We start from the raw sequence: 23,242 nt of genomic DNA on the forward strand, positions 1-23,242 counted from the left end.
AGGCACGCCCCCCTTCTTCCTGCGCTCAGCGAGGCTAATGGCGGCGGCAGTTTTCAAACAGTAACACAGTCTTTTAAGCACAGTTTCTGCAGGCGCACAGTACCCGGTGGGACTGGGCACGAAATCCTGTTCGTGACGCCAAAATTGACTCGCCCACCCCAGGGCTATGGGACACCCGGTGCCGAGCTGGACTAGTCCGGGGGTAGTCAGTGGTGGCTGGGCCCGACTCCGTACCCTGGTGGGGTCAATTAATATGGCTTCAGTGGGGTTGATTAAAGTTTGTATTTTCGTGACGCCACCTGTGGTTTGCGGCTATTAAGCCGCCGCTGCTGTATGAGGCCTCTGGGGCTGGTGGTATGGCAGCTCGGATGGTCCTGCTCCCCACAGGTGGAGCGGTGCCCCGGGGCAACAGTTGGTGCTCGTGAGAGTCTATGGTGTGATGTTCTGTGAATAATACGGTGCAGGGCCGACAGGCAGTGAAAGAAACAGGCACAAACAGTAGTCTCTTTACCTTCTCCTTTTTTACTTGGCAACAGTTTAGTCCTGGGAGACCGTCACAGGTGGTAGAGGGCTCCGGCCGGCCTGGAAGTAACTGAGGTATCTTTTTGGCCAGATGAGTATGAGGCCTACTCCTGTTCTTTCTTTACTGTTATAGGACCCTGCTCTCTGGCTTAGCAATGGCCCTCTTGCTGCTGGGACCGATGGTACGTCCCTCTCCCTGTGTGGTAGGCTGCGCAGGCCCTCTCTGGTGCTTCTCTGCTGGAGTCCACACCGGGCCCTGGTGATGCAGCTGTACCTTCGGGCTGTTTATGGGCCAGGTGCTTGCAGCTCTCCTGCCCTTCGGATTCGGCTACCAGGGAGTATTTTAGGCCCTGGTGGCCACAGCCTCTGATGTCCGAGTCTCTTCTGTGCCTCCCTGCTCTTCCTGCTTCACTGGGCCAAGCTATTCCAGCTCCAGGCCCCAGTCCGCAGGACAGCACTACTCTGCGTCTGCTTTCTCTGCTTTCTCTCTACAGACTGAACACTAACTCCTCCCTCAGGTCAGACTTAAGGAATGCTCCCTGGAACTCCAGGTTCAGAGCTCCCCCTGCTGGCCTGAGGGAGAAACTGTGTTGGATGTTGAACTTACTGGTCAATAGACCTCCCAATTACCTCCAGGCTCAGCATTAACCCTTTGGAGGGGCAATGCTGTTGTGGCGACCAGGTCCTGGGGCGCCACACTACGACGGAGCATTATACTATATGGAGGACTATGTGTGGCCCATTATACTATATGGAAGTCTTTGTGGGCTATTTTAATATTTGGAGGGCTATTATGGAGCCTTTATACTTTATCTAGAGTTATTTGAAGGCCATTATACTGTATGAAAGCAAGTATACAGTGTGAAGGTTTGTGTGGGGTCTATCATACTGTGCGGAGGGCTGTTTTGAGGCCATTATACAATTTGGAGGGATAGTAGGGGTCACTATACTATATGTAGGCCCATTATGCTGCATGGAGGACTGTGTGTGGGTCACAGTTGGGGATCTTATTGTGTCGGGATTACCATTCATTGCTGAGGTAGTTGAAGGGGTACAGGAGGGTACTGTGGAGAAATTTACTGTGGAGTATCATACAGTGTTTGTGTGGCACTTTTGTTTGAATGAAAAGTGAACCTAGGGGCTTCAATATAAGGAAAATTACTTTGTTAGGGCTGCAAAGTTGTGACCCAGCCAAAAATTATCTTTTTTTTGGGGGGGGGGGGCTCCATGTTTTCTATGTACCCCCCTAGGAGTATAAGAGTAAGATCAGGGATCTTAGATGAGAACCCCCACTCCAGTGTCCAGTGGTAAGAGAAAAGAAAACCCTGGAGAGGTGCTTTAAGAAGTATGTTACCTTGTGTTATACCCTGATATTAGCATGTTTTACCACACAATTGGTGGTCTTATATTTCTATGTAGCTACACAGTAGGCCCCAAGAATGATTGTCTCTGGTGGGTCCTGTGTACTCCAGTCTGATGCTGCTGACATCCACCCTCTATACCGTATGAACACACACAGCCCCCCATATACAATATGAGTCTGCACACAACAACCTATATACACAATGAGACTCCACATAGGCCCCTACATTTGAATATGAGAACAAACACAGCCCCCTTATTCACAGTATGACCCCACACACAGCCCCCTATATACAGAATAAATCCATACATCATCCTCAATATACAGATCCCCACAGCCCCCTATATACAACATGAGCACCCCTTGCCTATTAGCCTCCACATAGCCTCCTTATACACAGTATTGGCCCACACATAGTCCCTATATATACAATATGAGTCCCCACAAAGCTTCTTTATAAACAGTATGACCCTAAACACTTTCCCTATATACAGTAGAAGCACTCTTATATACAATATGATTCCCCCAAAAGTCACTTCTACACAGTATGAGCCCCCAAATAGTCTCCTTATACACAGTATGAGCCTTCACATAGCCAGCTATATACAGTACGATCCCTACATAGCCTCTCTATAAACACCACGTGCCCCCACATAGCCTTCCTATAAACAGTATGAGCACCCACATAGCCTTCCTATATACAGTAGAAGCCATTTCATAATCCCATATATACAATAAGAGCTCCACAGAGCCCTCCTATATACAGTATGAGCCCCAACATAGCCCCCTATATACATTATGAGCCCCAACATAGTCCGCCTATATGCAATATGAGTCTCACATAGCCCCCTATAGACAGTATGAGCCCCTATGTAGCCTAGGGTGTACATTCTGAGCCCCCAAATATCCCTCCTATATTTGGTATGAGCCCTCACACAGCCCTCCTACATACAGCATTAGTCCCCACATAGTTCCATATATACAGTAGGTTTATTGGTCCTTTCATCCGAGTGGAGTATTCTTCTGCATTTTTTTGTTGATATATGAGAAGCTTCAGCATAGCTAAATACTTTGGACAATTGTATGTGTCCATTTTTGTAGGAACAGTTTAAGGAACCATCATTAAGCCAACAGCTATCCATCATGTGTGGAGGGCTTTACCTTTTAATACTTTTATCAAGAATTGTATCTCTCCTTTAATCCTGATAATCTTTTCCTTGCAAGTCATAAATTCTTATTCTTTCCAATGAAATTCATGCATTTTGAGTATGTTCTAAGACAACTTATTCCAAAGTTATTCTTTATTTTGTTTTTATAGCAAATTCAAATAATGTCCTACAAGTACCCAATCAAATGGAACTAAATTCTGGGGAAGATGCGGTCATCAATTGCAGCGTGAAAGGGTATTCAATAAAAGGAGTCCATGTAAGAAAACGTTTCAAGAAGAAATTGTTCATCAAGGATAAATGCCCCTCTAACAAGGCTGGAGATAAAAATTATAACGGTCGCCTTTCATGTTCTGGAGATACCTCCCATTTCAGTATAACACTAAAGAATGTAACAGTAGATGACACAGACATTTATTTTTGCGATACAGAAACAGTAGGCCACACGGAAATCTGTGGAACTGGAACTCTGCTTATTGTGCACCCACCAATCGGTAAGTATTTTTTACATTGTCTTATGATCGTGATATCAATGTAAAAGCCATTTTATATAGTTCCAAAGACATGATGAGATCTTTGTCTTTTGTGTTCTAATTAACCCAATATATAAACTCTCCAGTTCTATACTCAGCAAATGGCAATGTCAGATGGTTGACAATGCTATTGAATTGAGAATAAAGACTTACACGCTGCGACATCGCTATCAATGTCGCTAGCGATAGCACCCGCCCCCGTTGTTCGTGCATCACGGGCAAATCGCCACCCATGGCGAACGATGTCGCAGGTACGCGTCACACGAACTTACCTTCCTAGCGACATCGCTGTGGCCGGCGAACAACCTCTTCTTTAAGGGGGAGGTTCGTTCACCATCACAGCGACATCACACAAGAGGCCACCAATAGAAGCGGAGGGGCGGAGACCAGCCGCATTAACGACATGCCCACCTCATTGCTGGAGGACGCAGGTACGTTGTTGTTCATTGTTCCTGGGGGGTCACACGTAGCGATATGTGCTGCCTCAGGAACGATGAACAACCTGCATTCTGCACCAGCAACAATATTTGGGAAATGAACGACGTGTCAACGATCAACGATTTGGTGAGTATTTTTGATCGTTAGCGGTCGCTCGTACGTGTCACATGCAACAACATCGCTAACAAGGCCGGAAGTGCGTCACAAATTCCGTGACCCCAGCGATATTTCATTAGCGATATCGTTGCATGTAAAGCGGCCTTTAGGCCTTGATTCATCAAGACCGAGCCTGGAGGCACATGTCTCTTAATGAATCAGGAGCATCTGACAAATGGTGTGCACTTCACCACAAATCTTACTTTGCAACATTTCTGGAGTAAGAAACGCCATAGATCGTCATGAATTAGATGAGCTGCGGTAACAAACCTATGGCCAGCAACCACCTCCGGTGTTTGAAAACACCAAAAGTCGCTATCATTTTGAGCAATTCCCCATTATGCTAATCTTTGATTTGTATAGAATATATTTGCCATGAATCGCTATACTTCAAAGCCTCTAATTGCACAGAAAATAACGGGCACATAACAGGTCTCTTAAGACACTATTGAATCCCATTCAAGCTTTTTAATGCACACACAGCCCTATTAGTGGCCAAATAATCTCATCCCATCGAACTAGAAGATGACTACAGATGTTACCCAGTGGACAACATCAGCGGTATTTGGATGGCACGAATAGTAGAGATGAGCTACCACCCTAGTGTTCGAGTTCGGTTTGGTTCATCGAACTCAGGGTGTGTTCGTTGAACGTTCGTCGAACACCTTCGAACACCATTGAAAACAATGTCAGGCAAACACAAACACATACAAACATGCACAAACACAAGCACACACACATATTATGCTCACCTTACCTTCCGTTCCATCGCCGGCCTGGGACTTGCAGTTCGCCGGTACAAGATGTGTATCGAGTAACCATCACAACCGATGCCAAAACTTCTGCTGCCAGAGCGCTGACATCAAAGGCAGGAGCCACTTGCCTCTGAATGGCCAGCGCGCTGCCTTTGAGTAGCGTCTGATAGAGGAAGTTCCTCCCTTGTTGCGATGGTTAACCGATACACATCCTGTAGCGGCGAACTACGTGTATCGCGTTACCATCGCGACGAGGGAGGAACTTCCGCTGTCAGACACTGCTCAAAGGCAGCACACTGGCCAATCAGAGGCAAATGGCTCCTGCCTTTGACGTCAGCACTCTGGCAGCGGAAGTTCCGGCATCGGTCGCGATGGTTACCCGATACACATCTTGTACTGGCGAACTGCAAGTCCCAGGAGGTCGGCGATGGAACGGAAGGTAAGGTGAGCATAATATGTGTGTGTGCGTGTATGTTTGTGTGTGTGTTTGTGTGTGCTTGTACGTGTTTGTGTGTGTTTGTGCATGTGTGGAATGGCACAATAGGGGACCAGGATAGGACATTTAACAAGTTGTGGAATGAATTGTCTGCATTGCAATGATTTCCTATGGGAAATCTTGCTTTGCTGAACGAGTAACTTGGTTAACAAGCACAATCCCAGAACGGATTCTTCTCGTTAACCAAGGTTCCACTGTATTAACATTGAATAACAGTATTACTGTGAAAAGCCAGTTATGCTTTTGGTGATTGAACCGTTATCGAACATAACCTCGAACTGTCGAACTTGAAGCTAATTGTTCGCGTTCATCGAACGACTCGAACATCGCCTAAAATAGGTTGAATTTGAGACTGGCAAACAGTTTGATTCGAACACCGCTCATCTCTAATGCATAGTTCTAATATTAGCCCATTACAAGAGCAAAAAAATTACATGTACACTTCATGAGGTAGATAGAAGTGTTTAATATTCTGTATTATGGAGATTTTTCTTTTATCTTTAAAAAATAATATGGCTTGCCTGTCTCACCATCTCTCTGACACACAAGCTTTGGTTTCAGGATGTTTATGTAGAAGCAAAATAAGTACAGTAGTGTATGGGAGCAACGATCAAAGAAAAAAAATATTCATGTCCCACAGTGGGACTAAGTGAAAAAGAAAAAAAAAACACAAAAATCATAAGAACCCACTAAAAACATTTTGTGTTAAATAAAAAATAAATAAAAAAAATGTACACATAATTGTTATCTCTGCAATTGGAACATCCCTATATAACTGTCATGTTAGTTATTCCACACTGTAAACACAGTAAAAAAAAAAACAGTTTTTCATCATGCTGACACAAAAAAACTGAATAAAAAGTGATGAAGAAGTCATATGTAAAAATAAAAAAAAAAAAGATAAAGAAAAACAAGCTGTTCCGCGAAATACAAACCCTAATATGGCTCATTCGGCAAAAAAAAATAAAAATGCTTCAGCTCTCAAAATATAGTGATGCAAAAACAAGTACAATTTTGTAAAATATTGTTTGTAGTATGTAAAGGTAGCAAATCATAACAAAAACTATATAAGGCCAAGTGTACACTAGAAAGTGACTTTTTCTTGAGGAAAAAACGGACCCTCTCAAAGTATCCTGCACCTGCGGTAAAAAAATGCAACAAAATCCGCGCTTTGGTGCGGTCTTGCCAAGGATTTGCAGCGCTTTTTCCACAGGTTGGTCCCTGTGGGTTTTTACCATTATCTATGGCAAAAAACGCAGGTACCTGCAGAAAAGAAGTGACATGCACATTAATTCCGCAGCGGAAAATCTGCAGGTAAATCCGCATGTATAAAAAAACGCAGTGTGCGCACAGCATTTTTTTATATTCATAGGTTTTGCTGGGGATTGACTGCAGAAATGTTAGACACATTTTCTGCAGCAAATCCGCGGTAAATCCGCAGCGTGCACACATAGCTTTAATCTGGTATCATTGTAATTGTACTGACCCGAAGAATAAATCTGTCTTATGACTTTTACTGCATGGTGAACCGCACAAAAAAGAACAAAACAATTACTGAATTGCTGTTTTTTGTTCATTCTGCATTTGAAAATTGTGAATAAAAAGTGATCAAAAATATTATTTACCGCAAAATGGTAAAAAAAATCTTCAACTCGTGGAGAAAAATAAAAAAGCATATTTAATGTGATTGTAGCCAAACACACAAAAACTATATAAATCTGATCGCTGTAATTGCACCGCCCCGAAAAATAAAATCTTCATATCAAGTATACCGTACGGTAAATTGCAAGCAAAAAAAAGAGAACTATTCTTATACTGCTGTCTATTTGTTCATTCTACCTCCCAAAAATCAGAATAAGGCTTGGTTCACATTTATCTTGTACTCTCCGCCAAGGGCTTACTTTGGGGTTTTCGTGAAGATCTCAAAAACCTTGATTCAGACAAAACCCCCCACAGAACTACTTACAAAAAGGAGGCAGATGGAGTAACCTTGGATTCTGGTGTCTGTTCCGGTGGTGTCCCATCATTTTATGCATCTTTTAGTGCACAAGTTTGGATGACCACAGTTCTGTGCATGCCTGAAAAAGATGAATACCATGAGAACAGATACCAAAAAGAGTCCAAAGTGCTAATTTTTAAGAGAATTTACATGGAAACCCTGTCGTAAATGCTCAGTGTAGAACAGAAGAATGTGATAACAGCTTTATGCCGAAAGCGATCAAAAAATGTTATGTATCCCAAAATGTTACCGACTAAAACATTAACATACCAAAAAAAACAGCCCCCACTCAAAAGTGACATGGCTCTCTCCCCTCATATAAAATCCAGTGAAATCTGCTCTCCCAAACACAAATATCCGGCAAAACGGATTTCAGACGTATGCACCAACGTGGCCACTTACTATAACAGTGCCAGTGAAGTCACCATGTGCTCTATTGTGCACCATTTTCTGAAGTATATGCTTACTGGAGGCTGACACCCAGACGCAGTCTACTATGTCTGTGTGTCTGTCACCAATAGGCGTATACTCCATACCAATAGAAGAATTCAATATGGGGTTTAGTTTGACAAAATAGGTGACATATTGGTCTGTCTGCCTTTTTGGCACCTCAGGGGCTCTACAATGCAACACAGTGTCTAAATTTGTGATAAACAAAAATAAAAATCGCTCATTGCTTTCCAAGTTTTGCCATGTGCCCAAACATTACATTTTTGACCATGTATGGGGTATTTCTGTGTGTGTGAGAAATTGTATAACAAACTATGGGGTCCATTTTCTCCTATCATCCCCATCGTGTAAATTATATATTTGGTGTTAAAACAGTATTTAGTGGGAAAAAAAATTCTTTGCTTTCACAGCTAAATGTTCTAAAGTTTTGGGAATCACTTGTAAGTTAAAAATGTTCAGCACAATCCTGGATAAATTCCTTGAGGGACATAATCTCCAAAATAGGGTTCCCTGGGGCGAGCATTTCTGCTCTTTGGCATATTAGGAGCTCTGCAAATGCCGCATTGTATTTGCAATCTATTCCAGACAAATGTACGCTTCAGAAATTAATAGTCTAAATAAAGTTTTTGACCACGTTTGGGGTTTCATCATATTCAAGAGAAATTTCATAACAAATTAAGGAGTCCGCTTTCCCCTATTAGCCTTGTGAAAACTACATATTTGGGAATAAAACACCTTTTTTTATTAAAAAAAAAAAATGTAATTTTTATTTTCACATCCACATTTTAAAAGTTCTGTGAAGCACCTATGGGTTCAAAATGCTCAACACACCTCTAGATGAATTCCTTCATGGGTCTAGTTTCCAAAATGCAGTCACTTGTGGGCGTTTCTGATGTTTTGGTACCTCATGTTTAGCAAAATTTGACAAGGCATCTGCAATCTATTCCAGCCAAATGTATACTTCAAATACCAAACGTCACTTCACTTCCAAGCCCTGCTGTTTGTCCAAAAACAGGTCTTTGACTACACATGGGTTAACTTTTTTTGGTACCTCTTGCAAAAGTATAACATTTAAACATTTAAGGTTAAAGCAACATTTTCATGAAAAAAATTAAATTTTTCAATATGATATTCATGACAAAATGTTAACAAATACTATGAGTTCATCCTGTACAAACCTGTGAGTTCAAAATGCTCACTTTACCACTAAATAAAATCATTGAGGGGTGTAGTTTCCAAAATCCCATCACTTGAGGGGGATTTGGGCTGTTTAGTCTTCTAAAATTCAAATGGTGCTTTTTACGTTCCGAGCCCTGCCGTTTGTCCAAACAGTGGGGTATACGCGTGCTCAGAAAAAACTGGGTAGCAAATTGTGTGGTCCATTTTTTTGTGCTCTCTCTTATAAAAGTAAAAAAATGGAGCTAAATAAACATTTTAGAGGAAGAATTAAAAACATATTCTACTTTGCATTAATTCCTGTCTAGCACCTGAAGGGTTAAAAACTTTAATGGCAGCAGTTTTTAACTATTTCAGGGGTGCCGTGATTAAAATGATATCACTTTTGGGGCGTTATCAATATAAGGGTCCCTCAAAGTCAATTTAGGGTCCCTGAATAAACAGGTTTTGTAAATTTCTTGAAAAATTTACTGCTAAACTTTTGACCCTTCTAAAATAAAATGACATTTGAAAAATTATGTGGATGTGAGCTAAACATATGGGAAATTTTATTTATGCATTATTTGTCTTAATTAATTAAGGACATAAAAAATGTGAAATTTTTCAACAAAATTCCAATATTTTCACAATCACAAAAAACATAGACCTAAATTTATCACTAACATAAAGTACAATGTATGTAAGAAAAAACAGTCCCAGAATCATTGGAATTCATTGAACCATTCGACAGAAAGTGACACTGGTCAGATTTCAAAAATTTGGCTTGGTCAGTAAGGTCGAACTTGGCTCAGTCTCTAAGTGGTTAAAGAGCTGAATGGGATTGGATAAAGTGCTGGGAGACCTCAGAAAGATATATATGTCTTCTCAGGGAAAATTGGTACCATTCTTCCTCTTTTTGGAAAAATTTGCTCTAGCTGTTAAATTTAAATTTTAAAAGATTAATTTATCTCTACCCTATAAACCCTCCGAGACTTAAGGGTTGCAACAATAGCTTTTCTTAAATTATTGCTGTAGTCTTTCTTCATTGACATTGTTTTAGCAAATGCTTGAATACTCCAGACCAGCAAACTGCCAAAACGTCTGCTTTTATAGAGGTGGTCACACTTGCTGATGAACAATTAATTAATAGCATTTGAATAGGAACATCTAAGTGCAAATTTTTCACATACTGCTCATGCATTTTGATATTGTGTACTTTGGCATATGTTGTTTTTCATCTGCGGTTGAATTTACCTGATTTTAAGCACTATTTTTGATTGTCTTGTTAAGAAAAATTTAGAATATTAAAAAAAGGGGAGTACTTATTTTTTCTCATGACTATATAGTATGAAGTCAGCATAAAACATTAATATAAAGCATCTGATCAGATGCCTCTCACCATCTACTAATTTATCATCCTCTCTCTTTTTAGAAAATGTAATCTATGAAAATAAAGACACAGTCACAGAGGGAAAGGAACAAGCTTGCAGAAAAGATCAATTTGCTCCAATACCGTATATTATTGCAATATTGATTATGTTTGTTCTATGTGTGGCCTTTTCTATTTATATGAAACTGAAAAAATCAGTAAGTAATTTAAAATTTCAACCATGTGAATTATCGATAATTTGTTGCGTTGCTTTTTATTTTTTGAACAACACTAATTATATCACAAGAAAATATCCTATTATTTTAAGGAACTTGTCATGTTGGGAATCCGTATTCCTGCAGCTATAGAGTTAATCTGTAGGTAAATCGCTTTTTACTTATGTCTTTCTGCAACCTGTGTGCTGTCCATGATTTTCACTGTACCATCTGTAGAACCCTAGAAGACTTGTTCTTCTCCCTTTTAATCCACTTTCTTTCAGATTGTTGTGGGGTGGCAGGGGGCCATAGTCATGGCTAGAGGTGAGCCCCTGTTTCCAGGCAGTGTCTCTCTTCGGTGCTGCACTCTTGCTACCTCCACAGTGCAAAAAGGAACACCACAACCCCTTTTTCTAGGGTTTAATTCAGAGACAAAGTCCAGGATAACATTTAACACTTCTTTACTGAATAACTCGCTCAGTTTCTGTGGAACACATCCACTGCAGGCACATAGCTTGAACATTACAGGCATGTTATGGTTTGGATTAATTTCACATTTTCCTGCAGACAACTTCTTTCTGCATATCTCTCCTGCTACTATAGCACTGTCTTTTTCTCCTGGCAACACCACAGTAGCAGCTAGTAAATTCATGGAGTCCCACTTGGATCTAATCACGTCCCCTCCCCCAGGGATTTGATACACCACCGGGCGGAGTTCCTTCACCACTGTCTCCTTGCCGACCCTCTCGCCCAGGTCCATGCTACCCCATGCTTCCCGGAAATTCCACTAGTATCATGGCCCAAAACTTCAGGGTTGGTCCATGCCTATTTCTGCACCCGGCTACTGAAGGATTTCCTTTGTCCACTTGATCTGGGTTTCCTGGGGTGACCCTTAGGGTATGTGCGCACGTTGCTTTTTACCTGCTTTTTACCTGCTTTTTTGCTGCTTTTTCTTCTGCGCTGTTTAATGCCAAAATGGATGTGTTCTTCTATTCAAGCAAAGTCTATGGGAATTTGGGTTTCTTGTTCACACTATGTTGTTCAAAATGCTGCCTTTTTGAGGCAGAACTTTGGTCAAAAACTCAGCTTTTCAAAGAAGCAACATGTCAATTGTTTTTGCCATTTGGGTTTTGCATTGCAAAGCTGAGTTTTTGACCAAAGTTCTGCCTCAAAAAGGCAGCATTTTGAACAACATAGTGTGAACAAGAAACCCAAATTCCCATAGACTTTGCTTGAATAGAAGAACACATCCATTTTGGCATTAAACAGCGCAGAAGAAAAAGCAGCAAAAAAGCAGGTAAAAAGCAGGTAAAAAGCAACGTGCGCACATACCCTAAGGGTCTGGCCAAATAACTCTGGGCTTCTCTAACTATACCTCCCTCAGGTACAGCTTCTTCTCTCTACTCAACGGTGTCCCTATCTGACTACTCCCAACTGTACTCACTGTTGCTGGGCAGATTTAACCTTTAACTGATTAAGACCTGTTCTCCATCTCAACCCCAAGTTAAGGGACCAGGGAGCATTGACACCTTGTGGTGCTTGAAAACAGTGCACCCGAGAGCACACATATATAAACAATATTTCTCATACATAAATACACAAAATAACCATGATGTCTTCAGGGTGGCTGCAGGGCACCGGTCACCCTCCTACATTCCTCACTTCTCTAACCATGGTTATCCCCAACCATTCGAACAGCTGGAAAACATAAAAGCACGTCATGCGTCCAATACAACCTTACATTACTATAAAAATTCTTTGCTTTTCCGGCAAGATGACCCTCTTTTTGACAATGTACAACTTGGTTGCCACTATTTATGCTTTACAGAAACTGCCCTTAGTAAAGTCTCTAATAATCTACTAACAGCTAAATCTAAATCTAAATCTGTTCCCTTATTCCTTCTGATTCTCCTGGATCTCTCTAGACCATTTGATACTGTTGATCATCAGTTCCTCCTCACTATGCTTCATTCTGACAGTCTCAAAGATACCACTCTCTCTTGGTTCTTCTCTTACCTCTAAGACCACTCCTTTGGTGTATAGTTGCCAGTTCTTTTACCTTATTCTCTCCTCTTCCCTTTACTGTTTGAGTTCCTCAGGAATGTAAGATGTGCAGGACAATACAAAAACTCAAAATGAGAGAGCTAAAAAATGTTCGTATAAGGTGAAAGAAATAGGGGCTATGAAGAAAATAAAATGACTCACAGAAACAACTCAAACAGTGTTTATCAAAAGGGAAACCACTAAACTGAAGAGCTGGAACTGCTTGAAACAAGTCCACCAAGAGACAAAGTCAGCAAGAAAGTACAGTGAATGGTGAACAAATATAACTCAACACAGGATGTGATAGGGCAAATCACAAAGGAGAAGTTAAAAGGAATGTCAGAAAGTTTTTTTTTTAACTCATCTGAGAGCAGCATGATGTAGGCAAACAGGCCCTGAGTTCAACAATGTATTACTTAGATTACTGTGTGCACCCATTCTGACAAAGTGAAACATTTTATTTTTGTATATAACAGTGCTGGGAGAGCTGTCCCCACCCACACCAGGCTTTCAGTGCACATTTCCATACCCATAAGCTTCTAATCACAAAAGGGGCGGAGTCGGACTACATATCATGTGCTACTGAGACACTAATGATAAAGCTAAGAGGGTTAAACTAACATTGCAGGTAAACAAAAACAGACTATGACATATGACATGCATAGCTGAATTCTTTGTTTTAACCCTTACAGCATGCTGTCTTCAAATTACATTGCAAAAACCTCCTGACAGAGTTCCTTTAAAAACTCCTGCAGAGGAGTGAACCAAAAAGTAAGAACAAAAACAATTGAGACCACCAGTATTTGGACAGGGAAGAAAAAAGCAATAATCAAGCAGACCGAGGAATCAAACACGAAAGAACAATTACCAGATTGAATTCCAAAACCAAGCTATGCCATTCTCTTGTTTATTGTTGAACTGTTTCTTACTGTATAATGATTGATATTTTCTGTTCAAGTACCCTCTGAATTGTAAAGTCCTGCAGAATATGTTGGTACTAGAAAAATAATGATCATTTTTACTTGTATTGGTACTTTTGATCCGTGATGCTGGTAAAAAACGGACATGTTTCTGTGATTTTTCCATGGACATGCTGGAATGGCTTATAATGGCTGCAAAGGTTGCAGTCACACCCCGTTCCTGGAGCCTGGGGGGCGCACAAGATGTCCCTTTATCTCATTTATCTTATATAAGAAGACCACGACTACTAAAAGCCCATGATAGTTGGAGATTTTACATTGAAGCCGACAAGTTTAAGATTTAACCACTGACAATGGGTACATGTTCTATCTGGGCAAATCACGGATAGAACACTTACGTAAAACACGGACATCTGATTGGGTCCTTACTAGAGCTGATCGAACGCCCAAAAGTCTGGGACCAGCATGTCACTGCCAGATTTTAAAAAGAGTCTGATCCGCTCCGGAATCCGGTGCCCATATAAATTCAATGGGGACCGGAATCCGGAGATTAAAAATGTTTGTGGAGAGGATAGGGGGGTAGGAGCGAGCGCGGTATACTCACCGAGACGCTGTCATGGTGGCACACTCCTTCCGGGTCACGCTTTTACCTGCCGGAGCCGACAATTCAATATTCATTGTTTTGCTCGCCCACCGGTGCATGTAATCGGTTGCAGCTAGATGCACCCCCACATTGAGTGGCAGCGTGTCAGTTGACTGCAACAAATCACAGGCGCCAGGATGCCCGGTGGGTGGGGAAAGCAGTGCGAGTGTGTGCAGGTCAGTATCGTGGTAAAAAGTAAACAATCGGCAGCACAGATACAGCCCGCGGCTGCAGCCCCAGCTGTCGGGCTGTATCTGTGCTATGTATCCAGTCACACATGCGAGGCTTTGCCAGGTGATGCCATGGCAGACTCGCGCTAGTCCCTCGCATGTGTGATTCCGGTCTAAGAGAAACCGCATGAGGCTTTTTTTTTTTTTATTTAAATAAATAATTAAAAAAAAACGAACGTGTAATTTCCCCTAATTTTTATTCCCAGCTAAGATAACGCCAGCTGTGGGCTGGTATTCCAGCCCGCAGCCGCCCAGTATTGCCGCATCTATTAGATGTGACAATCCCGATGTGATACTGGTTCTTCCTGGTGGCCTGGTGCGGTGTCAATCAGGGTAATAGCAGGGGTTAATAGTGTACTGCCCCCGTGGAAGCAGCCGAGCTGCTTGGATCCGGGTTCGTTGTGGCTCGAGAGTCTCCGGACCCGGGGGTCTTGCGGCCACTCGAGTGTAAGGGGGGTATTTACAGGGGAGTTATAGTTCGTGATGCCATCCGTGGTGTGTGGTAATTGGGAGTACCACCGCTGCCGTTGGGAGTTCCCGGGAATGATAGAGTGGGGGCAGCAAGGTGTTGTAACCCTCCATGGGTAGGGGTGCCCCGGGACTCGGAGAGGGGTGCCGTGGGGTGAAGGGGTCACTCTCGTACTCACTCAGTTCATAAGCAGACACTGACAACCAGGTAAACCAAGTCTCTGGGTACCGCTGCCGCTGAGGGGAGCTCGTCCGGGTCCTGCCCCTAAGTGGTACTGCCTGGTGATCCGTGACCTGCCTCCTGGCACTTAGTTTGACTTCAATTGATGGCCCGGTAGCATGGAACTAGCCGGGCCCCGCTCCCTACTATGGCTAAGTATGGGAGCTTGCTCTTAGGGCTCACGCTTGAGATTTTCTGGACCGTTAAGGTTGGAAAGTCCTATCCCCCTCGTTACGCTAATGCCCCGATTTTGGAGCAGGTGGGAACAGATTGTGAAGGCTCCGTTCTCCTCAGGTGAATTGTCGGGTTGCCTGAAGCTACTCCCCAACCTAGGGTCCGTGTACCCCGTTGTGCCTTCAATCCCGGACCGGTGATAGTGCTAGGCTGCCGGCTGTCCTCCTCGACAGGTCCAAGCACCTCGGCACAATCCCCTGAGACCGGGGGTTCAACTTCTCTAAGCCCAGACCACCGTCTGCAACCTAGGCAGTTACTTCAGGAGTCACCACTCCCGACTTCCTCTGAGCTCCTCTCAGCTCGAGAGCTACTCCAACTCTCTCTCCTTCCACTCCTCAACACACTCTCTCACTGACTAGACTCACTACACACCTCACCTCCCCTCCCCGACCCCCCAGGTGGGTGACTCTATTCCACTCAAGCCGTCCACTGGTGTGTCAGGTGGGTGTGGTGTAGGGTGTCTCTAGGGTTTGATTTGCTATTGGAGGTAACACCACTTAAGTAGAGACCCAGAACCAAGAGGGAGGCGGAATACTGCACAGAAGGGCAGCTTCTGCAGAACCCTGTGACGACCTGATAGTCCGGGGGCGTCACAGTAGCAGCGCACAGCTGCTACTAAACCCTAGGTTTGTGATGGCACAGTCGTCTTTGAGATACCTGCATTACACAAACCTGTAAATAACAGTAAATAAAGACACAGAAAAAAAATCCTTTATTTGGAATAAAGTACAAAACACACACTATCCTTCACCACTTTCTTAACCCCCAACACACCCCTCCAGGTCCGACGTAATCCACAGAAGGTCCCACGCCGCTTCAGCTCTGCTCCATCTGAATATCACAGAGAGAGGCCATAGAGCACGACCGCTCTGTGAGCTCCAAAGAATAAATGAGCTGCGCAATGAGCGGTGACGTCACTCAGGTCATTTATGGTCACAGCTGGACCCACGGTTCTTCACCTGTGATCGTAGGTAACATTACCTCAGGTGGAAGTCACTGAGTTCACAGACCTGCATCTCCTAGCAGAAAAATTGCAGTTTTTTTGGGCAAGAGATGCAGATTTTGTGCTGACATTTTTACACCATATTCCTTCATCCAATCTACACCTCCTGGCAAAAAAACGCGGTGTTTTGACACTTTTTTTTATGCGGTTTTTGCCGCGGTTATTTTTCCGCGATTTTTGCCGCGGTTTTTTGTCAGGAGGTGCACATTTGGTGCTGAAATTGTCTGCACCAGACTTCAGCACCAAATTTGCAATTTTTTTTTTACAAGGAAGGAGGTGCAGATTGGGTGCCAGAATATGGTGTAAAAATGTAATAATCACCAAATTTACATCCCCTGGTGCAAAAATTAAAAAGAAACAAAAAACGTTTAGACGCTATTTTTGTGCTCCAGCCCTGTGCTTATCTTGGCTGTGTATCATCAGAGGAACCGCAGGTAGATTTTCTTTTGTTAAATAATTAAAAAAAATAACGACGTGCGGTCCCCTCACAATTTTCATCCCCAGCCTAGGGGGCTAGTATATTCTCAGCCAGCGGCTGCCCGGTATTGCCGCATCTATTAGATGTGACAATCTCGGTGCGTTACCGGCTCTTCCCGGCGGCCTGATGCGGTGCCAATGGGGTAATAGCAGGGGTTAATAGCGGCACACAGCTGCTACTAAACCCTAAGTTTGTGATGGCACAGGCGTTTATCGGATACCTGCATCACAAACCTGTAAGTGAATGTAAATAAACGCAGACACAGAGAAAAATCCTTTATTTTAAATAAAGTACAAAACACACCCTCCTTCACCAATTTATTAACCCCCAACACCCTGCAGCTCCGGCGTAATCCACAGGAGGTCCCATGATGACACATCCAACTCTGCTACATCTCAGAGCGAGCAGCCATAGAGAAGACTGCCAGCTCTGAGTGTAGCATGAGCCGCGATAAGCGATGACTGCAACAGAGACTGTCACAGGCTGGGGGCGCATCAGCCTGGAACCAATCACCGATGAGAGGACGGACGGTGGGTGGGGAAAACACGGAAAGCTGTGTGTATGCGATGGACAGTACAGGAAGTGAATGCACGACCCGGAAGCAGTGTGCCGCCATGACACCGAGTCTTGGTAAGTATGAAACTCTCATTTATTTCTTGTTTTGTTAATTTTTATTAATTGCCAAATCTGGATCATGCACCCGGCAACCAGCGCCCGGGTCCGGCACACAGATAGCACTGAAACTGCGTGGATACGGACTTTTACAGTCCGGATCCGCTTACTGGAAGCCTGGCTGCAAGGAGAAAATTAACCTGTAGTTTTCCTGTTGTCATAGGGTCATGGAACAAACCATTTACAGTCACTGATAGATATTGAGCAGCGGGTGGAATCTCTCTTCGACACTGATTTACAGTCTACAATTCCACACAGCCTGCACACACACACACACACACACACACACACACACACACAGTAGGCTGTCAATGAAAGTGATTATGGCAGCAGCTCATGATACCACTCTATATCAGCCCCGCTAACAGGAATGCAGAAAGCTTTGATTTTAATGCTGTCTCCCTGGAGATTAACCCTATATCAGCAGATAAATAGAATTTGTTGGCACAATAGGTTCCCTTTAGCTCTCAAAAATTCAATGTTAAAAAATAATAAAATAAGGCTTTAATAACTCAAAAAACACTAAACTACTATTGAATCTAATGATAGATAAGATACTTTATTCATAGTAAAGCTTCTAGAAGAAACTTAGCTTTTCAGCTGTTTTTATTATGTCTCCAATCCATAATAATGCTTGCGGAAAATCAACTGAACTTTCGTAAGAACTCATTGACCTATATAGTATGCATATAACCATTGGTTTTAAAGGGATTGTCCACTACTATAACATTGATGGCCTTACCTTAGGATAGGTAATCAATCTCTGATCGGCCGGCGTCCGAGACCCTGCACCCCTGCCGATCAGCTGTTCTTGGCGCTGGCGACAGCAGCAGGGAGCCGGAAATGCTCAGTTCTGGCGCTGCTCTGTCTTCTGATAGTGACCGTGGCCAGGTAGGCCATCAATGTAAAAGTAGTGAACAACAACTTTAAGAGACTCTGTGAATATTCTTGTAATAGGAAATGTTATTAGTTCTTGTCACTATATTGATTTCTTTTTTCTTTTCTTTGCACAGAAGGAAAAACAAAATTTAAATCACAATACATATGTGGATATGACACAAACCATCCGTCGAAACACAATGGGAAATTCCTTCATCTATAGCCGATCTGAAAATTAAGCTATTCTTGCCTAATTTTACTTGTGAATTCAGATGTTTTAGTACTGCCTCTAACCTTAATGTAGCACAGCTGTAGATATACGTGGAAAATCGTTGGATGTAGGCTATGGAGTTAAAGCGCACCAATCACCAGGATTTTCCTATGTAAACTAAAGCCAGTGCTATACTTGCACTATCAGGCTGATTCTATACATACCTTAAGTTGTCAGTTTGGATGTAAAGTTTTTGAAAACAGGCAAGTAAAATTACAAAAATGTACAGCTTTCTGATTGGCTGCCAAATAGCTAATATGTGGGTCGGGTTTTCCTATCCATTCCTGCCCCTGTCTGCTGCCTGGCCTTTGTAGATGCTAGGCTGTATAGGCTCCTTGCAGGTATGAGTCATTTATGTCATGTGAGAGGGGCGTGTTAGAAATGCAGCCCTTAAAGTCTAGCATCCTCAGGTTTCATCTGATGATTTAATCCGTGCATCGCTTGTGCATCACGTCGGGACTTGAAGGTAGGGTCTTCTTTTCCACCCTTCCACCTGCCTCCTCTGTTTCCTCTACAGGTCATTGATTATTCAGTGACTTGCCTCCTTTTTGAATTTTAATGCTGCCTCCATGATTACATTTGACAGTGTGATTCTACGGTCAGTCTGCAGGTCTTCAATAAAATGGTGTCAGATGCAGCGAATGGGCAGACCAAGGTTTCAGGGGCAGAGAAGATGAAGTCCCTACCCCCCAAGTCCCGCCATGATGCACAAGCAATGAACTGATGGCATCAGCATGAAAATTTTAGAGAAAGATTATTCAGCATCCAAACAACGGATTCCTTCAATTGAATCACCATCACAGTGACATTATGGCCATGTATTTACTCTATAGTGCTAACTCCTGCTGACAGGTTCTCGATAAAGCATTGTCTAAACAGCCAACCAGTACATTCCTAAATGTTTGGACTCCATCAGAACCTTCAGATTTTCCTTTTTTGCGCTTTTGCTTTGTCCTCCCCTTCTTCCAACAGCCATAACGTTTTTATTTTTCAGTCAATACTGAGCTGTATGAGGGACCATTTTTTGTGGGATGAGTTGCACTTTTGAATGACACCGTTCATTTTACAATGTAGTGTACTGGAAAACTGGGAAAAATTCCAAATGTAGTGAAATTGTAAAGACAAAGGATACAAAATGTGTGTCTGGGTCTTTTTTACATTGCTTTATTTTCAATTGGTCAAATAGGGATGATTTTAACCTGTGGGTTTTTTGTTTGTTTTTCATAAAAAAATTTTTTACACTTTTTATTGTATTTACTAGTCTTCTTGGGGGACTTGACATTGACATCTTCCAATCGCTTCTGCTGTACAGAGCAGTGCATCAGCACTGCTCTGTATAATAGAAATCACAATCACATCTCCTATACAACAAATGCTGACAAGCAGCCGGCATTCACATGAAGAGCATCGTGACAGACACAAGGGTCATCATCTGACCCCTGGCTGTCTTAACAACCCATCTGTGCCCCACGATCACTTCACGGGAGCGGCGATGGGAATGGGTAATGGCGCATGTTAAGTCCCGCTGTCAGAGATTGACAGCAGAATTTGATTGGTTACCAGCAGCAGGCGGACATCCGATCCATTAGAGGCAAAAGTTGGCTCATCAGATCAGCTGACATGTACAGGGAAAGATGTGGGCACAAAGGGACACGACCTATGACGTAACAGTGTGTCATCATTGGTCGTGAAATGGTAAAAATCAAAACATTAGCCCAATAACATCATAATATTAAGATCATATAAACTTTATACAGTTTATCCTCTTGCTTTACTGCTTTCATTGTACATATGGAGCTGTTTGTTCTTTTCGTGTCCTACGTGAGACAATGAAGGATTGGTAGAGTTCCATACAATGCCACAAGCCGATTGCATCTCTCCAGTTTGAAAACAAAGGTGACAAAATGCTTTGTTAAATGAAATGCTTCACCATAGCAGTAATGTTGTACATTTTTATATAAATAAAATAAGCTTTGAATTTGCTTTGTTTTACTTTTTTTATTATGTTACATTTGTATTCCTTTGAAATAGAATTGGTCATTTGGAAACTTAACTGGCTGATGATGTCTCAAGTGTTAGGCGGGCTTTGCACACTACGACATCGCAAGCCGATGCTGCGATGCCGAGTGCGATAGTCCCCGCCCCCATCGCAGCTGCGATATCTTTGTGATAGCTGCTGTAGCGAATATTATCGTTACGGCAGCTTCACATGCACTCACTCCTTATTAAGGGGGCGAGTCGTGCGGCGTCACTGTGACGTCACACGGCAGGCGGCCAATAGGAGCGGAGGGGCAGAGATGAGCGAGATGTAAACATCCCACCCACCTCTGTCCTTTCGCATAGCCGACGGGAGCCGCGGTGACACAGGTAGGAGATGTTCCTCACTCCTGCGACTTCACACACAGTGATGTGTGCTGCCGCAGGAGCGAGGAACAGCATCGGACCATTGCGTCAGCGTAATTATGGAATTCACCGACGCTACACCGATGATACGATTACGACGCTTTTGCGATCGTTAATCGTATCATCTAGGATTTACACAATACGATATTGAGAGCGACGCAGGAAGTGCGTCACTTTCGACATGGCCCCACCGACATCGCACCTGCGATGTCGTAGTGTGCAAAGCCCGCCTTAGAGTGAGGAAGGGGGTTAATGGTTTCACACGTAACAAATCTCATACGGTGTGGAATTACTCACAAGAACTCACTATAAGGCTATGTTCGCACGTACCTGCTGAAATTTCTGCAGCGATTTGACAGCACATGTGTGCTTCAAATCGCTGCAGAAACACTGCGTAATGGATGCAGTGTTTCAGCAGAATAAATGCCGAATCCATGCGCTTGGGATGCTGCCCTCACCATAGACAGAGTGGGAGCAGCATCCATAGTGCACAGAATAATTGACATGTTGCTTTTTTGTAAGCACGGATTTAGGTCAAAATTTTGGCATCCAAATCGCTGCGTTCAAAAAAGTAATGTGCGCACGTATCATGCACAATCTACATAGATTGTGCAGAGGACGCAGGACACATGCAATTACTCTACAGTGCAATACGCAGCGTAAATGCATGCAATTACGCAATGTGCGCACAAGCCCTAAGAACATAGTCTGGTGGCCCTATAACAAAGACGACAATTGCATCAAAATGCCTGGACTGGCTGGTGGCTCTCCTGACCTGAGCGTGAGAGCTGCATAGATAAACATGAAGCCATCACGCTTGGTTCATGAAAGCTGTGGTAAGTGTGCACTGCTATGCGATCCTCCTCCGAGTTATATGGCCGTGTGACCCCGGCCAAACAAAGATTTGCTGAAGAGTGTGATTAAGCTAGGTGGATACAGGGAGAATGGTTATGTACTATGCAGTTATGTATTCTGCTATTTGCTATCATGTAAGAAACGCCTACATTTATGCATGGTATAGTTGCATTCAAGAACTGTATAATCAAAATTTTCATTTCTCTGGTGGAGAGCTGTCATGCTGGGGTTTAGGAAGTGACTGGATGGGGACTCCTGAGCTGGCCCTCAGAGTAGGTGCACCTTGAGCTTGACCCCCAACCCAGAGGTACTCTTGATGGTAGTGAGATCTGCCCCCCCAGCATGTCCCTGTCTCCTGTCCAGGCCTTGGTATAACTCCCTCCCTATCTACCTCCCAAAGGATGGATGCGGACAGTAGTCACAACCCCACAACAGACACACAAAAAAGGTGCAATCCAACTAAAGCAAACCACTACCAAACACACAAGGTATCACATAAGCAGTACACATAAGGTAAATAAAGGGGGGAAGAAAGTTACAAACAAAACAGGCAACTTTCACACAAACTGCAACAGACAGCAGCTCAAACACAACCGTCACACTTCTGGCCTAGCTCCAGAAAGAATTCTGAAAAACCCAGCACCCTCTGCTGGGAGCAGAGTGTATTTATCCAGGTTAGGTGTGGTTATAAGGGGAAACAGGGGAAACACCTGAGCAGGAGTAATGAGCTTGCTGCTAGCAAGAAAACTGATATTGATCCCCGTGCATGCCAAAAGGAAAAAACACATTTAATGTGTATAGTCTCAGATGGTATGTCAGAGACTCCGAACCTGAGCTAGTTATTAATCTCCAAGGAAACGGCCATGACAAGAGCTTTGGAAATCACACATTTGTGCATTTTCTTGGTCGTCACAGACATAAAATCAGCCCCAGAAATGTTTAAATTGTAGTTAGAATTGATCCAACACATGTGGCCCTAAAACGTTTTTTTTCAAAATGTTTAACTTATTCCCTATGGACAGGTTGGTGATAACATACCAGTTGGGACCAGCTAAGAATCTGAAATGGGACTGTGCACAGCCCCATCCTACAAGAGCACAGGTTAAGTATAATTGTCTCTGCTAAATTTATTCCAAATACAGCTATTTCCAGAAGTCCCATTGAAAATGAATTGAGCAAAGGCTCACATGCTTCACATCCTCTCCATTCAGACAGGCACTGCCAAGTTTTATTGCTTTATCAACACACAAGCAACACACAAGCAAAAAAATGTAATCCCTTACTCAAAACATTGGTGTAATGAGCT

General features: G+C 43.0%; 1 protein-coding gene across 2 annotated transcripts in view; it reads left to right on the plus strand.

The window, feature by feature from the left end:
* The window catches only part of LOC142309985 (uncharacterized), a 30,344-nt gene extending 9,700 nt beyond the window's left edge, over window positions 1-20,644 (plus strand). For both annotated transcript variants that reach the window (XM_075347465.1, XM_075347466.1), the window contains exons 2-4: window positions 3,204-3,545; window positions 10,466-10,620; window positions 18,542-20,644. In XM_075347465.1, coding sequence (XP_075203580.1) covers window positions 3,204-3,545; window positions 10,466-10,620; window positions 18,542-18,646 — 602 coding nt within the window. In that variant the 3' untranslated portion in view covers window positions 18,647-20,644. The remainder of the gene's footprint in view (window positions 1-3,203; window positions 3,546-10,465; window positions 10,621-18,541) is intronic.
* Window positions 20,645-23,242: the final 2,598 nt, after the last annotated feature.

The sequence above is a fragment of the Anomaloglossus baeobatrachus genome, chromosome 5 (genome assembly GCF_048569485.1).
Source record: "Anomaloglossus baeobatrachus isolate aAnoBae1 chromosome 5, aAnoBae1.hap1, whole genome shotgun sequence".
In the NCBI taxonomy this organism is placed as follows: Eukaryota; Metazoa; Chordata; class Amphibia; order Anura; family Aromobatidae; genus Anomaloglossus; species Anomaloglossus baeobatrachus.